This window comes from Stegostoma tigrinum, chromosome 8, assembly GCF_030684315.1.
Source record: "Stegostoma tigrinum isolate sSteTig4 chromosome 8, sSteTig4.hap1, whole genome shotgun sequence".
NCBI lineage: Eukaryota > Metazoa > Chordata > Chondrichthyes > Orectolobiformes > Stegostomatidae > Stegostoma > Stegostoma tigrinum.
This window is the reverse complement of record NC_081361.1, coordinates 63,479,522-63,497,162: the sequence shown is the minus strand read 5'-3', so window position 1 is coordinate 63,497,162 and position 17,641 is coordinate 63,479,522. Positions and strand designations below refer to the sequence as shown.

Genomic DNA, 17,641 nt, shown 5'->3' with positions numbered 1-17,641 from the left:
AAATTTAAAACATCTTGAATGTTCATTGAGATAATTTGTCTACACTTAGAACGTCAATTGTGTTCCAAAAGGATATCTCCAACAATTGCATTGTACCTTCATAAATAAATGTGTTTTAAAGATGAAAGTTATCATTTTTTAAAAAATATGTATTGCACAGTAGCATTTGTGGGCATACCATATGGTCTAAATCTTTATCATTGTGCAGTGTTAAAGTTCGCAATTTTGATTTGGATGTAATTTAGTATTAATGTCTGATCATTGCCCAGATTTTTAGAGGTTCATTGCATGAAACAGTTCATTTTGGTCTGACAGTCTGCTACCACTGACTGCTGCTGGCCCAACAGAAGGCTAGTATCTTAGTTGTACCAAATGTAGGCACCACTGTTGAGGTGGACAGAAAAACATAAAGATTGCAGGACTGAGCATTAGAGGTGAACCCTTGTTGGGATATAATTAGACCTGCCTTGACATATTATGAAAGCCATTGTGTTTTGGGGAAATACTTTTCTCTGGGAGATGATCGCTAGTAAAAGTGACTTCCAGTGTTTGAAAATGTGACCATGTTGACTGTGAGATGAAACAATGGATAAAAGGGTTGCCAAGAAGTTATAGGTGTGGAAGTTTGTAATTGTGGCTCTAGTCTTTGGCAGGACACTGGTTAAGAACATGCCTTCTGGAGATACCTCTGAAAGTACAATGGAAGTTTTGTGTGCTGGCTGACTGATTTTGAAACTATTGTTAAGTGAAAACACTCCTAACAATACGACGAACAAATTGAGAAGAGAGAGTGAGAGAGCAGGGTGTAGGAAAAACATTCCAAAGTTCAAGAATATTAAGACTAAAAGATCAGTGACCTAAAGTGGCAACACTTAAGACTCTAAAATGCTGAGTGGAATGTCTACTATGAGAGGATGGTTGGAAGAGATTTGAAGGGCCAGTTGGTATTGACACTGAACGTACAGGCAAAATAAACTTTCTCTAGAAATTGACCTCTGAGCAGTAAGGATGATTGGTGTATGATACAGGAAAGCCACAAGAGTGGGATTGTGATTGTGAGAGGTGGCAAGGGGGAGCAGATAAATACACGCTCAGGCCATTTGTAGCTTGTACATCAAAAGAGATTGTGATGTGATGGAGAGTCGGATTTGAAACAGTGGAATAGTCCAGGATATGTAAGCATTTTTTGTGGTTTCTGGCCTTGATGTCAGACTCAGCAAGTCATTCTAATTAGGGTGAGCCTGGCCGACGTCCTTCTGGTTAGTTGCTGCTATCTCTCATTTTTTAAGTTGACTCAAGGTTTGTGAATGGTGGTGACTGGACCTGAATTTATTGTCCATCCCTATATATTCTTGAGAAGGTGGTGGTAAGTTGTCTTCTTGAACTGCTGCAATCCATTTGGTGTAAGGGCACTCACAATTCTGTTAAGGAGAGAGTTCCAGGATTTTGATGCAGCAAAACTGAAGGAATGGTGGTATCTTACCAAATCAGCTAGTGAGGGTTTGAAGGGAAACTTGGTGGTTTATCTGCCACACTCGTCCCCTGAGATGGTAGTTGTCATGAGTTAGAAAGGTGCTGTGTAAGGAGCCTGGTAAATTTCTGTAATGTGCCTTGAAGGTGGTACATGTGGATGTTACTCCGTGTCAGTGGTGGAATGTCTGAGGAGATATAAATTGTACTGAACATTGTGCAATAATTGTTGAACATCCCCGTTTCTGACTTTATGATGGATGGAAGATAGTTGATAAAATAGCTGAAAATGGCTTGGCCTAGCAGGTAACCCTGCAGAGATGCCCTGGAGCTGACCTCCAACGACCTCAACCATCTCCCTTGTGCCAGGTATCGTTCCAACAAGCAGAGATTTCCCACTGAGTAGAGTTTTGCTCAGGCTTCCTGATGGCACATTGATTCAAAATGCGATCTTGATGCTGATGTCAGTCAATCTCACTTCACCTCGAAAATTCAACTCCTTTGTCCATGTGTGAACTAACACTGTGATCAGGTCAGGAACTCAGTGGCCCTGGCAGAACCGACACTGAACACCAGTCATCAAACTATTGTTAAAGTAATTGCTGTTTCACAGCATTGTTGATGACACCTTCCATTACTATCCTACCTTGCAAGAGAAAAGAAATTACATGAATGAGTGTGGAGAAAAGTACTGGTTGATATATCTGTCACAGTTGAAGTTTACATCGTCTGCAAACTGCGAGATATGGTTCTCGGACTTGCAGCATTACTCAGTGTGTGTGAATGCACGTGTGTGGTGAAACTGAATGTGGGGTTGTGCTGAATAGTTATGGTTGTAGGTAAGCTCAGGGGCTGTGTTGAATTGAATCAACAATATCTAAAGGTAGTGGTTCAGTTGCAAGGATAGAGTATTTGAAAATTCATTGATCTCCAACTTCATTGACCAACAGGGCGCAACCAATATCAAGCTGGTATAGTGGAAATTCTTGGATTTATTTGATAATGCATGGGATTTAGGTATCGTTGCTTTTCTTGAGAAAGTTGTGTTGAATGACCTTCTTAAACTGCTTTAATCCAAGTGCTAGCCATTCATGTCTGACCAACTTGAAAGAATTCTTTGAGAAAGTGACAAATTTGAGAGATGAGGTAAGGGCTGCAGATGTAATATACATGGACTTCAGTGAGGCATTTGATAAGGTTCCCCATGATAGGCTGATGGAGAAAGCGAAGTCGCATGGGGTCCAGGGTGTATTAGCTAGATAGATAGAGAACTGAATGGGCAACAGGAGACAGAGAGTCGTAGTGGAAGGGAGTTTCTCAAAATGGAGAACTGTGTCCAGTGGTGTTCCACTGGGATCTGTGTTGGGACCACTGTTGTTTGTGATATACATAAATGATCTGGAGGAAGGTACAGATGGTCTGATTAGCAAGTTTGCAGATGACACGAAGATTGGTGGAGTACCAGATAGTGAAGGGGACTGTCAGAGAATGCAGCAGAATATAGATAGATTGGACAGTTGGGCAGAGACATGGCAGATGGAGTTCAATCCAGGCAAATGTGAGGTGATGCAGTTTGGAAGATCCAATTCAAGATCGAACTATACGGTAAATGGAAAAGCCCTGGGGAAAATTGATGCACAGAGATCTGGGTGTTCAGGTCCGTTGTACCCTGAAGCTGGCAACGCAGATTGATAATGTGGTCAAGAAGGCATACGGCACGCTTTCCTTCATTGGACAGGGTGTGGACGACAAGAGTTGGCAGGTCATGTTACAGTTGTATAGGACTTTGGTACGACCACATTTGGAATACTGCGTACAGTTCTGGTGCCGCATTACCAGAAGAATGTGGATGCTTTGGACAGGGTGCAGAGGAGGTTCGTGAGGATGTTACCTTGTATGGACGGTGCTAGCTATGAAGCGAGGTTGAGTAAATTAGGATTATTTACAATAGAAAGATGGAGGTTGAGAGGGGACCTGATTGAGGTCTACAAAATCATGAGAGGTATAGACAGGGTGGATAGCAAGAAGCTTTTTCCCAGAGTGGGGGACTCAATTACTAGGGGTCACAATTTCAAGGTGATAGGGGAAATGTTTAAGGGTGATATGCGTGGAAAGTAGAGGGTGATGGGTGCCTGGAATGCGTTGCCGGTGGAGGAAGGCACAATAGAGTCATTTAAGATGTACCTAGACTGATACATGAATGGGCCGGGAGCAGAGGGATACAGATCCTTGGAAAATAGGTGACAGGTTTCGATAGAGGATCTGGATTGGCGCAGGCTTGGAGGGCCAAAGGGCCTGTTCCTGTGCTGTAATTTGCTTTGTTCTTGATGCGGAGATGCCAATGTTGGACTGGGGTGGGCAAAGTTGGAAGTCTTGCCCACGCCAACAGGCTTATTTGAATTCGCAAGCTTTTCGAGCACTGCTTCTGCATCAGGTGAAGGAGCAACACTCCGACTTCACTGCCAAAGAAACAGCTTGCCAAAAGCTTGTGATTTCAAATGAACCTTTTGGCCTATAACCTGGTGTCAGGTGACTTCTCTTACAATGCTATTAAGTTAAGGAAGGAAAAAGCTAGTAAAACTTGGAAATGACTGTACTAGTCTTGACACATCTTGTATACCCTAATATTAAACTCCAATTGGACTAGTACCATCATTTCCAGCTTTTGGTGTTTTCTATAGGAGTTTAACCCACTGGATGAATGGAATTTAGCTCAGTCAAGATTAATGTGTGAAATTGAGCAGATCTTCATCAGCAAGTGTTGATGTTTCCAACAAATTTGCTCGCAGCAGTCGTCTTTGAGTTGGGGTAAGCATTCCTGGCATCATGCTGTTATTTGGGAAGCTTGACTCATTCAAACCTGCCATGAAAGACCTGGGCCCAGTGGAAAGAAAGTGCTACTTTTTCCAGGCAAATTACTTCGGTGAAAAGAGGGATAGGGATGTCAGGCTGAGATGCTGCTTGGCTTGCTGTGTTCATCCAGCCTCACATTTTATTATCTTGGATTCTCCAGCAAACTGCAGTTCCCATTATCAAGGATTTCAGGGAGCTAGGGTGGAAGCTGAGAGGTAGGACAGAGTGCCTATCTCTGGTTTGTTACCCATGCCACGTGATAGCGAGGCAAAGAACAGGGAGAGATTTCAGCTGAACACGTGGTCGCAGGGGTGGTGCAGGAAGGAGGGCTTCAGGTACATGGACAATTGGGGCTCATTCTGCGGAAGGTGGGACCTCTATAAACAGGACAGTCTCCACTTGAACCAGAGGGGTACTAATATCCTGGGTGGGAAATTTGCTAGTGCTATTCGAGTGGATTTAAACTAGCTCAGCAGGGGGATGGGAAACTGAGGTGTAGAACATAGAACATAGAACAGTACAGCACAGAACAGGCCCTTCAGCCCACAATGTTGTGCCGACCATTGATCCTCATGTATGCACCCTCAAATTTCTGTGACCATATGCATGTCCAGCAGTCTCTTAAATGACCCCAATGACCTCGCATCCACAACTGCTGCTGGCAACGCATTCCATGCTCTCACAACTCTCTGTGTAAAGAACCGGCCTCTGACATCCCCTCTATACTTTCCACCAACCAGCTTAAAACTATGACCCCTCGTGCTAGCCATTTCTGCCCTGGGAAATAGTCTCTGGCTATCAACTCTATCTGTGCCTCTCATTATCTTGTATACCTCAATGAGGTCCCCTCTCCTCCTCCTTTTCTCCAATGAAAAGAGACCGAGCTCAGTCAACCTCTCTTCATAAGATAAGCCCTCCAGTCCAGGCAGCATCCTGGTAAACCTCCTCTGAACCCTCTCCAAAGCATCCACATCTTTCCTATAATATGGCGACCAGAACTGGACGCAGTATTCCAAGTGCGGTCTAACCAAAGTTTTATAGAGCTGCAACAAGATCTCACGACTCTTAAACTCAATCCCCCTGTTAATGAAAGCCAAAACACCATATGCTTTCTTAACAACGCTGTCCACTTGGGTGGCCATTTTAAGGCATCTATGTATCTGCACACCAAGATCCCTCTGTTCCTCCACACTGTATTTCCAGTAAACAGGAGGAAGAGATTAAGGAGGACATGGACAGGATCTCACTGTCACAGGAGCATGCTGGCAGAGAGCAAAGCCAGTTTGAAGTGTGTCTACTTCAATGCCAGGAGTACCTGGAATAGGGTAGGTGAGCTTGCAGCATGGATAGGTACCTGGGACTTGGATGTTGTGGCCATTTTGGAGACATGCATAGAGCAGGGTCTGGTGTGGATGTTGCAGGTTCCAGGGTTTAGATCTTTCATTAAGACCAGGGAAGGTGGTAAAAGAAGGGGAGGTGTGGCTTTGTTAGTCAAGGACAGTATAACGGTGGCTGAAAGAACTTTTGACGAGGACTCGTCTGCTGAAGTGGTATGGGCTGAGGTCAGAAACAGGAGAGGAGAGGTCACACTGCTGGGAGTGTTTTTATAGGCCTCTGCAAAGTTTCAGGGATGTGGAGGAGAGGATTGGCAAAATGATTCTTGGCAGGAATGAAAGGAACAGGGTGGTCATTATGGAAGACTTTAACTTCCCTAACATTGACTGGAATTGCTATAGCTTTAGTACGTCAGATGGATCAGTTTTTGTCCAATATGTGCAGGATGGTTTCCTGACACAGTATGTCAAAGGGCTAACAAGAGGGGAGGCCACACTGGATCTGGTACTTGGTAATGAACCAGGCCAGGTGTTTGATTTAGTGGTAGGTGAGCACTTTGGAGAGAGTGACCATAATTTGGTCATGTTTAGTTTAGCGATGGAAAGGGGTAGGAACATGCCACAGGGCAAGAGTTATAGAAGGGGGAAGGGTAATTATAATGCGATTAGGCAAGACTCAGGAGGCATAGAATGGGGTAGCAAAATGTAGGGGATGGGGACAATCGAAATGTGGAGCTGGTTTAAGGAACAGATATTGCATGTCCTTGATAGGTATGTCCCTGTCAGGCAGGGAGGAAGCGATAAGGTAAGGAAACCGTGGTTTACTAAAGAAATTGTATCTCTTGTTAAGCGGAAGAGGGAGGCTTATGTGATGATGAGACAAGATAGCTCAGATGAGGCTATGGAGAATTACAGATTAGCTAGGAAGGGTTTAAAGAGAGAGTTAAGAAGAGCAAGGAGGGGATATGAGCAGACATTGGCAGGTAGAATAAAGGAGAACCCTAAAGCTTTCTATAGGTATGTGAGGAATAAGAGGATGACTAAAGTAGGAATAGGGCCAGTCAAAGACAGAAGTGGGAAGTTGTGTATGGACCCTGTGGAGATTGGAGATGTCATAAATGAATATTTCTCATCTGTTTTCACTCAGGAAAAGGAGAATATTGTAGAGGAGAAGACTGAGTTACAGGCTACTAGAATTGAAAGGATTAAGGTTAGTAAGGAGGAGGTGTTATCAATTCTAGAAAGTGTGAAGATAGATAAACGACCTGGGCCAGATGGGATTTTTCTGAGGATTCTCTGGGAAGCAAGGGTGGTGGAGCCTTTAGCCTTGATCTTTGAGTCCTCATTTAGTACCAGAGGACTGGAGGATTGCAAATGTTGTGCCCTTGTTCAAGAAGGGCAGTAGAGATGACCCAGGTAATTATAGACCTGTGAGCCTTACGTCTGTTGTAGGAAAAGTTTTGGAAAGGATTATAAGAGATAGGATTTACAATCATCTAGCAAGCAACAATTTGATTGGAGATAGTCAACATAGATTCGTAAAGGGCAGGTCGTGTCTCACAAACCTCACTGAATTTTTTGAGAAGGTGACCAAGCATGTGGATGAAGGTAGGGCAGTTGACGTGGTGTACATGGACTTCAGTAAAGCCTCTGATAAGGTTCCACATGGTAGGCTATTGGAGAAAATACGGAGGCATGGGATTGAAGGAGATTTAGCAGTTTGGATTAGAAACTGGTTTTCTGCAAGAAGGCAACAAGTGGTGGTTCATAGAAAATATTCAGCCTGGAATCCGGTTACTAGTGGTGTGCCTCAAGGATCTGTTTTGGGATCACTGCTATTTGTGATTTTTATAAATGACTTGGACACAGGCATAGGTGCTTGGGTTAGTAAGTTTGCAGATGACACTAAAATCGGTGGAGGGGTGGACAGCGTGGAAGAATATTGCAGGTTGCAGGGAGACTTGGATAAACTACAGAATTGGGCTGAAAGGTGGCAAATGGAGTTCAATGCAGATAAATGTGAGGTGATTAACTTTGGGAAGAATAATAGGAAGGCAGAATACTGGGTCAATGGAAAGATTCTTGGTTGTGTGGACGTGCAGAGGGATCTCGGTGTTCATGTACATAGATCGCTGAAAGTTGCCACTCAGGTTGATCGTGCTGTTAAGAAGGCTTACAGTGTGTTAGGTTTTATTGGTCGAGGGATTGAGTTCCAGAGTGGTGATGTCATGCTGCAACTGTACAAAACGCTAGTGCGGCCTCACTTGGAATGTTGCATGCAGTTCTGGTCGCCCCATTACAGGAAGGATGTGGAAGCATTGGAAAAGGCGCAGAGGAGATTTATCAGGATGTTGCCTGGTCTAGAGCAAAGGCCTTATGAAGAAAGGCTGAGGGACCTGGGTCTGTTCTCATTGGAGAGAAGAAGACTAAGAGGGGATTTAATAGAGACATACAAGATGATCAGAGGATTAGATAGGGTGGACAGTGAGTGTCTTTTTCGGAGGATGATGACGTCAGCTTGTATGAGGGGGCATAGCTACAAATTGAGGGGTGATAGATTTAAGACAGATGCCACAGGCAGGTTCTTTATTCAGAGAGTGGTAAGGGTGTGGAACGCCCTGCCTGCCAATGTAGTTAACAGCCACATGCGGGGCATTTAACAGTCCTTGGATAAGCAGATGAATAATGATGGGATAGTGTAGGGGGATGGGCTTAGATTAGTTCACAGGTCGGCACAACATTGAGGGCTGAAGGGCCTGTTCTGTGCTGTATTGGTCTATGTTCTATGACACTGGGGCAGATGAAAAGCCATGAGTAACTCTCCTGACAGCTATTGTACCTGCAGCTTTTTCAGTTATTAGGACCCTAACTTTCCCTGAGGCACCAGATAGTCAAATTTTTCAAGAGTTGATGGATTTAGTTAGGGAATATTTGACATCCCAAGCTACCTCTAATTCCAAGACATAATCGGGTTTTTTTGGCATTTCAAGAATTGGGCACTTCCACACTGGGATTTGTGACAAGGCAGAGGCATGTAACATTGGTCTAACCCTTAATGAGATACTAAGAGGCTGTTTGGTACGTGGGATTAATGATGTAACCATGCAAAAGCACCGATTAGCTGAACCCAAATGACTTCAAACAGGAACTACAGCTGGCTTTGTCATTAGAAAATGCAGCAAGTGGAGCTTCGAGTTTCAGGAAATGCAAATAGAAGTGGACATTATTCCCAGGCTGAATCATTTTGCAGGACACCACTTGAATGAAGGCAACTGTATAGCCTCACTCAGGACATATTCTGAACTGGGGGACTATAGGTCAGCCCACAGCAAACCACGACCAAACAGCTAACATTCTCTTCAAATTGAGGCCAGCAAGCCATTGTCGATGCTGCCAGTATGTAGATGTGAGATAGCAGAAGCGCATCACTTGTTCTGAACCAAGTAACAGAACTCATAGGCCAATATCCACAGAGTTGCTAATGGGAAGCAAACATCTGCAACAGGTTAAATCTGATCTTCCTGGAGCTGTGGGGGAAGCATAAAACGGCATCAAGAACAACAAGGCCAGACACAAGACTCTGTGAAGCAAGGGAGACAGTTTACTTCAGGGGATGAAGTTTGGTACTGAAACCACAGAAATGGCCCTGCATGGGTAAGACACATGGTCCACACGAAGTCAGGTCCTATGATATAGAAAGAGATAATGGGAACTGCAGATGCTGGAGAATTCCAAGGTGATAAAATGTGAGGCTGGATGAACACAGCAGGCCAAGCAGCATCTCAGGAGCACAAAAACTGACGTTTCGGGCCAAGACCCTTCATCAGAGAGCCTCTGATGAAGGGTCTAGGCCCGAAACGTCAGCTTTTGTGCTCCTGAGATGCTGCTTGGCCTGCTGTGTTCATCCAGCCTCACATTTTATTATCTATGATATAGAAAGTTTGGATAGGTGACGTGGTCCTGAACATATGGACCACATGAAAGATGCAAACTCACAAAAGAAGCAGGGGCGAAACATAGCTGGCCCCTCAGATAACCAGAAAGGCTGTTGAAGCCAGTGGGTTCTTCCTCCTCCATCCAGCATTGAAGAAACCTCAGTCGGAGATGGACAAAGTCGATGTTGCAGCGTCAACACCTTTACTGCTTAGAAAAAAAGGACAAATTTCTTTCAAGATGCTTCGGGCACAAGAGGCATGCTATGGTCTGGTACATGTTGCCCGTATCGGAGGTTGTGTTGGAGGAACCAGGCCCAGTGCAAAAATGCACGGAGAGGCTACAAGGCAAAAACAGGCCTATGTCCCAGAATTTACAGGGGAGCGATGTAGTGATAATAATGTCATCAGTTCTGTTCACTCTGAGACTGGCTCTGTGGATTGGACTAGTTGCAAATAATAGGCTTGTGTAAATAAAGGGTGACTAGGTGACGGCATGCCGGCCTCTGTGGAGCTATGTCAGAAAGATTCAGAGATAAATGATCACCAGGCCAGCAATTGGCCGCACTTGCTCTTTAGTCACTGGCATGGGTTTGAGATTGGTTTTGGCACGCGAAGAGATGTGAGTTTACAGACATTCACACAGAGAGATACACTTCGACAGAAAATTTATTCCACCTCGAAATCCAGTGCCAGGTTTTGTTTGTGATGTTAAAGTTCACGAACTTTTGTTCAGTGCATGATGGGCTAAAGTGTAGGAAACAGCATGGCGGGGCATTTTACACTCACTCAGGTAAAAACCAGATCTTATTATTTAAAACACCGAGGCTGTTCGTTTTAATTTATTTATGTTAGCGAGAGTGGAAACAAAGAGTGGGGGTGGGGTCTGGTTGGAGAAATACGGCTTTTGTGACTGAGAGGAAATGAATTGTTGTGCAGTTGGGGTGCCATTGCACTGGGGCCTGTGAGGCACCAAGAGCCGGGATAAAGGGAACAGTTTGTGGGCGTAGTTTGTGTGAAAGTGCGATTTTGTTTAGGATTTGGAGGATTTGCTGGGCCTCCTTTATTTTTGCGTAAACTCAAGCGGCCAGGAGACTATTGGATGCGGTAGATCGGGCGGTCACTTTATTACGGTTGGGAGGGTGGACCCATGTAGCATTTAAACTGCACCCGGAACATACACTGATGTAAGTTGTAAACAAATGTCTCAAAACTAAGGAAACGGCGTATGCTGGCATTTGAAGCTGATGTCGATTTACCAGTATGTTTCTTTTCTGTAGTATTTCTCATTACATAAGAACACAACGTAAGAACGAGGAGCAGGGGTAGGCCACCCAGCCCCTCGAGCGTCCGCTCGCCAATCAATCAGATCATGGCTGATCTTTTTGAGTCTCAAGTCCACGTACCCGCCCGTACACCATAACCCTTAATTCCTTTAGTGTTCAGAAATTTATCTAGCCTTGGCCTTAAACACGTTCAACGAGGCTGCTTCACTGGGCAGGGAATTCCACAGATTCGCAATCCTTTGGGTGAAGAAGTATCTCCTGACCTCAGTCCTACATCGGCTTCTCTTTATTTTGAGGCTATGCCCCTAGTCTGAGTTGCACCTGCTGAATGAAACAACCGCCCTGCCTCCTCCATATCTATTCTTTTCATAATCTTCTACTTTTCTATAATATCTCCCCTCATTCTTGTGAATTCCAATGAGTATAATCCCTGATCTTCCTGGAGCTATAGGGGGAGCATGAAACAGCATCAAGAACACCAAGGCCAGATACAAGACTCTGTTTTGTAGAGTTTCAGTTTCTCCTCATAATCCATCCCCTCAACTCTGGAATTCCACTTAACATTTCCTGTCCAGCCTTATTTCCACGCAAGTTGTGCATCATGCACCTTCGTACTTTTATCATTCTCAAACATATGTTATGGTGTGTAGATTACCTGAAAAATGTAACAACATAGAATGGGTACAGTACATGAGGAGGCCATTTGTTCTATCATGTATGTGTCAGCTGTCTGCCAGAGCAACACAGTTAGCCACATGTCTTGTTTGTTTCTCCCTATGGGCCTGCACGTTTTTGGTCTGTAGATAATTATTCAGTTTCATGTTGAAAGCCATGACTGAATATGCCTTCGTCACGTTCTGTGGGAGATACCAGACAATTATTCACCTGCAGCCCTTGGCTAAACTGTGGGCTATCTCCAAGGAACCCTGGCCCCCCCAAAGATGTGACATTCCGGCCTGTCAGTGTGTTGACATGCCCTGGTATCCATTAACCACTTGTAGGCCCTCTAAAACATGCTTTAAGGTGAGCAAATTGCCTAAAAAATGTTATAAAATAGAATCTTGCCTTAATGTTAATCAACTAAGTATAGGCTCTGCATCAGTAGTACCCACTGCATTGTGTCTCTGGTTCAGGAGAATCAAAAGCACTGGAGTGGAGTCCGATAGGTAGTTGTACATGTTCTTTTGAATTTAGTCTATACTGTTGGGAGACAATTGCAGATGTTGGGCAAGTACTTGTCTTTATATCCCACTCAGGCTCTGCAGCCAAATAAAAACAAATGAAGACTTCCTCTTCTCTCTTTAGTTGTGGCACTTGTAGCAAATCTTTGCCTTTCTAGAACTGGCATGTTCCACCATTGAAAGAAATGCTGCTGCTCGTCTCATTTGTCCTCACCAGAGTTATAGAACATAGAACATTACAGCACAGTACAGGCCCTTCGGCCCGTGATGTTGTGCCAGCCTGTCATACCGATCTCAAGCCCATCTAACCTACACTATTCCATGTACGTCCATATGCTTGTCCAATGACGACTTAAATGTACCTAAAGTTGGCAAATCTACTACCGTTGCAGGCAAAGTGTTCCATTCCCTTACTACTCTCTGAGTAAAGAAACCACCTCTGACATCTGTCCTATATCTTTCACCCCTCAATTTAAAGCTATGCCCCCTCGTGTGCACCATCACCATCCTAGGAAAAAGGCTCTCCCTATCCACCCTATCTAACCCTCTGATTATTTTATATGTTTCAATTAAGTCACCTCTCAACCTTCTTCTCTCTAATGAAAACAGCCTCAAGTCCCTCAGCCTTTCCTCGTAAGACCTTCCCTCCAGACCAGGCAACATCCTAGTAAATCTCCTCTGCACCCTTTCCAAAACTTCCACATCCTTCTTATAATGCGGTGACCAGAACTGTACACAATACTCCAAGTGCGGCCGCACCAGAGTTTTGTACAGTTGCAGCATAACCTCTTGGTTCTGGAACTCAATCACTCTATTAATAAAAGCTAAAACACTGTATGCCTTCTTAACAGCCCTGCCAACCTGGGTGGCAAAAGGATCTGTGTACATGGACACCGAGATCTCTCTGCTCGTCTACACTACTAAGAATCTTACCATTAGCCCTGTACTTTGCCTTCCGGTTACTCCTACCAAAGTGCATCACCTCACACTTGTCTGCATTAAACTCCATTTGCCACCTCTCAGCCCAGCTCTGCAGCTTATCTATGTCTCTTGCAACCTACAGCATCCTTCATCACTATCCACAACTCCACCGACCTTAGTGTCATATGCAAATTTACTAACCCATCCTTCTATGCCCTCATCCAGGTCATTTATAAAAATGACAAACAGCAGTGGACCCAACACCGACCCTTGCGGTACACCACTAGTAACTGGTCTCCAGGATGAACATTTCCCATCAACTACCACCCTCTGTCTTCTTTCAGCAAGCCAATTTCCAATCCAAACTGCTATATCTCCCACATTTCCATTCCTCTGCATTTTGTACAATAGCCTACTGTGGGGAACCATATCGAAAGCCTTGCTGAAATCCATATACACCACATCAACTGGTTTACTCTCATCTACCTGTTTGGTCACCTTCTCAAAAGACCTTCCCTTCACAAAACCGTGCTGACTATCCCTAATCAATTTATTCTTTTCTAGATGATTATAAATCCTATCCTTTATAACCTTTTCCAACACTTTACCAACAACTGAGGTAAGGCTCACTGGTCGATAATTACCAGGCAGATGGAAGGATGTAAATCTGACACTCAGTGCATGATACATCTCAAACACTTGTTGTGGAAACATAACTTTTCCTCATATTGCCTTTGGTTGCATTACCATCTAACTGGTTCTCAACCCTACCACTAATGGTATCAGAGATATTGGGAACTACAGATGCTGGAGAATCCAAGATAGCAAAGTTTGGAGCTGAATGAACACAGCAGGCCAAGCAGCATCTCAGGAGCACAAAAGCTGACGTTTCGGGCCTACACCCTTCATCTGAGAGGGTGCTGAAATAAACAGGGAGAGAGGGGGAGGCGGACCGAAAATGGAAAGAAAAGAAGATAGGTGGGGACGTAGGGAGGGGATAGGTCAGTTCAGGGAGGATGGACAGGTCAAGGAGGCGGGATGAGGTTAGTAGGTAGGAAATGGAGGTGCGGCTTGAGGTGGGAGGAGGGGATAGGTGAGAGGAAGAACAGGTTAGGGAGGCGGGGAGAAGCTGCGCTGGTTCAGCCCGTCCCCTCCCCCCACTGCATCCCAAAACCAGCGCAGCTTGTCCCCGCCTCCCTAACCTGTTCTTCCTCTCACCTATCCCCTCCTCCCACCTCAAGCTGCACCTCCATTTCCTACCTACTAACCTCATCCCGCCTCTTTGACCTGTCCCCACCCCACCTCTCCACCTATCTTCTTTCTCTCTATGTTCGGTCTGCCTCCCCCTCTTTCCCTATTTATTTCAGCATCCTCTCCCCAACCCCCTCTCTGATGAAGGGTCTAGGCCCGAAACGTCAGTTTTTGTGCTCCTGAGATGCTGCTTGGCCTGCTGTGTTCATCCAACTCCAAACTTACCTACCGCTAACGGAACAGTTTCTCTCTCAGTTGTTCAAACCTCCAGGAATTTGAGCACTGCTCTCAGATCTCTTTAAGAAGAGCAACCCAGGCTTCTTCCAATAATTTATTTTTGTAACTGAAGTCTCTCACATTGGGAACTGTTCTTGTGATTTCTTTTTTGGTACCCTCTCTGGTGTTTTCACATTCTGCCAATAATCTGTTGCCCAGACCTGGACACGTTTCCAGTTGAGGTTGAACCAGTGCTCTTTAAAGGTATGTGACCTTTTTATTTGCTTCTGTGTTCTAAGACCCGGATCTTGTAGACCTGTATAACAGAATCTTCAATTTGCCTTGCTCCCTTCAATGATTTGTGCATTTAAACTTCCAGGTTTCCCTTGTTGTTCCACTCTACTTAGAACTGAATCCTGTATTTTATACAGCCTCATTTTTCCCCCTTCAAAAATGTAACACCTCACATAGCATTACGTTAAATTTCATCGGTTATGTGTTTGTCCATTTCACCAGCCTCACCATGTCCTTTTAAAGTATTTTTTCTGTCCTCCTCACAGTTGTTAACACTTCCAACGTTCGTAATGTGTGTATTTTTGAAATTGTGCCCTAACAAGTTCAGTTAAATTAATATATAATCAAGAAAAGCAGTAGTCCTAAAATGTAAACATATAAGATGACTTCTGTTTTCTTCAGCAAATTTAAAACACATGTAATGTTGAGATATCATACTGATTCTGGGAAGACCATAACAACCCCTCAATGCTGCATGTAGAGCACACAAGTTTTTGATGGTGAGCTTATATTGTTGAAAATTGTCAGAAATATTTTGTAAAAATTGAAATTTATGCAGTTTGTCATGGCTTCACTTTGGTTATATTTTCTGTGTATGTCTTCTTTTTCTCCTCGTTGGCTTGTATTTCTGTTGCTGCCACTATAATTGCCACTTTTTTTGTCTTTTGAGTCTAGTTGATGTGTATGCTGATGTTTCATTATGTTAGAATGTCAGTATGTCCTGAAAGTTAATTGTTTTAAGGACTGCCCCACCCATTTACCTGCGATTGTGATAACTAAATGTCACATTATGCGAACACAACAGACCTGAGCCAATTTGATAACAGAATACCTGCTCACTTACAATCTCTCATGGTCTTGTAGCACAGCTGGAAGCCCAAGTTCAAGTCTCAGTTACTCCAAAGGTGTGTAATAGCATTTCTGAAGGAGTCTATCGAACATATCTACCCTGTTAGCATTTTAAGAGCTCACACGGTACAAGGGCAGTTTCCTTCTTTGTTAACTGGCAATCTTGGGTTCTAGTTACCATCACCTCCATAGGTGTGTCATTTAATATCTGAACAGGTTGAGTTTTAAATAATGCATCATACAGTTGTGACATTGCATCACAAATCACAATAAATAAACCTTGCATTTATAGGGCACCTTTCATGACCACTGGACATCTCAAGCACTTACAGCCAATTAAGTGCTTCTACAAATACGGTCAGCATTGTAACTTCGGAGTCAGAAGAGCATATTTAAACACAGCAAGTATCCCCAAATATCAATGTGCTAATGACCAGATATCACTTTACTGTGATGTTGATTGAGGGGTAGAGACAGTTTCCTTGCTGTTTGATCTATTATGCCCAGCTGAGAGTCTTTAGTTTGATGTGTCATCTGAAAAATACAACACCTCTGACAAAGATTGTGACACATCACTGAGTTGCCTAGATTGTTGAACCCACACCCTGTTAGACTTAGGTGACAGTGGCACCCATTGCACCACATCTGACTTTGAGGCTGATGTGAAAATGTGCGATGCAAAAATGTCAGCCGGTTGTTTTCTATTACACAGGAACATAGGAGTAGGACATTCAGCTCTGTGAGCCTGTTCCGTTTTTATAAGGTCATGGCTGATCATCTACTTCAACCCATTTTCCTATTTCACCATTGATGCCATCAGTATGTAGAAATGTCAGTCACCATCTTGAACATGTTCAATTTCTGTATCTGTTAAGATAGAGAATTACAAAAAGGCAGGGCCCTCAGTGAAGAAATTCCAGCTTATTTCAGCCCTAAATGGTTTAGACTTATCCTGAGACTGTTCCCAGGTTCTAGGCCTCCCCAGCCAAGAGAAATGTCCTTTCTGCATCTTTCTGTCTCACCATATATATGTATGTGTACATGAAACATGCATTTTTTTTTATTTTTGTGACTTTACTCAAGCCTCCAGAATGTACATCTGTATTTTTGAGGCTCAACAATTTGTTAATGCAAGTTGCTTTCCGGATTCTTGCTCTATGGTATGTTCGATGCAGTCCTGACTTAATATTGACAATCAGTAAACCATACAATCTCTTGTCTTTGGAGATTGATGGCCACTATTTCAGCTGGCAAGGTGAGCCAGGATTGTGTTGCTGTAGGGAGACATGTTTCCCGAACATCTTTGTTGCAAAATAATCTGGTAGTTTTCTTTAAGTGTCTCATTTATAAAAATGACAATGCAGGATTGGAAAAATTAGTTCGTCCATTACACCTAGGAGCAGGAATTCAGCCGTTCAGCCTAACGGGTCTGCTCCAGGATTTCGTCACAGCTGATAAGTTTCTCAACCCCATTCTCCCACTTTCTCCCAGTAACCTTTGATCCTGTTGACAATCAAGAACCTATGTATCTCTGTCTTAAATATACTCAATGATCTGGCCTCCGCAGCCTTCTGTGGCAATGAATTCCAAAGATTCACCACTGTCTGGCTGAACATGTTTCTCCGGATCTCTATTCTAAAGGGTCTTCCCTTTACTCTTCAGCCGTGACCTTGAGTCCTCGTCTCTCCTGCTAATGGAAACAGTTTCCCAATATCCACATTGTCCAGGTTTTTCAGTATTGTGTAAAGTTCAATTAGATCCCCCGTCATCCTTCTAAACTCCATTGAGTATAGACCCAAAGACCTCAGAAGTTTCTCAATTGTTTAGCGTATCACTCATGGGATCGTTCTCATGAGCCTCTTCTGGACCAGCCCCAGAGCCAGTACATCCTTCCTGATGTATGGGACCCACAATTGCTCACCATACTCTGAACGTGGTTTGACTAGAGCTTTATAAATCCTCAGAAATACATCCCTGGTTTTATAATCACTTCTCTTCAAACAAATGCAACATTGTATTTGCTTGCCTAAATACCGACTCAACCGATAAGTTTA

At 43.8% G+C, this 17,641-nt stretch overlaps 1 protein-coding gene across 6 annotated transcripts in view; it reads left to right on the top strand.

Annotated features, from left to right (window-relative positions):
• The first annotated feature begins 10,295 nt into the window (after positions 1-10,295).
• The window catches only part of eps15 (epidermal growth factor receptor pathway substrate 15), a 144,098-nt gene continuing 136,752 nt past the window's right edge, over positions 10,296-17,641 (top strand). For all 6 annotated transcript variants that reach the window (XM_048539476.2, XM_048539478.2, XM_059647938.1 and 3 more), the window contains exon 1: positions 10,296-10,382. In XM_048539476.2, the coding sequence (XP_048395433.2) occupies positions 10,356-10,382 (27 nt within the window). In that variant the 5' untranslated portion in view covers positions 10,296-10,355. The remainder of the gene's footprint in view (positions 10,383-17,641) is intronic.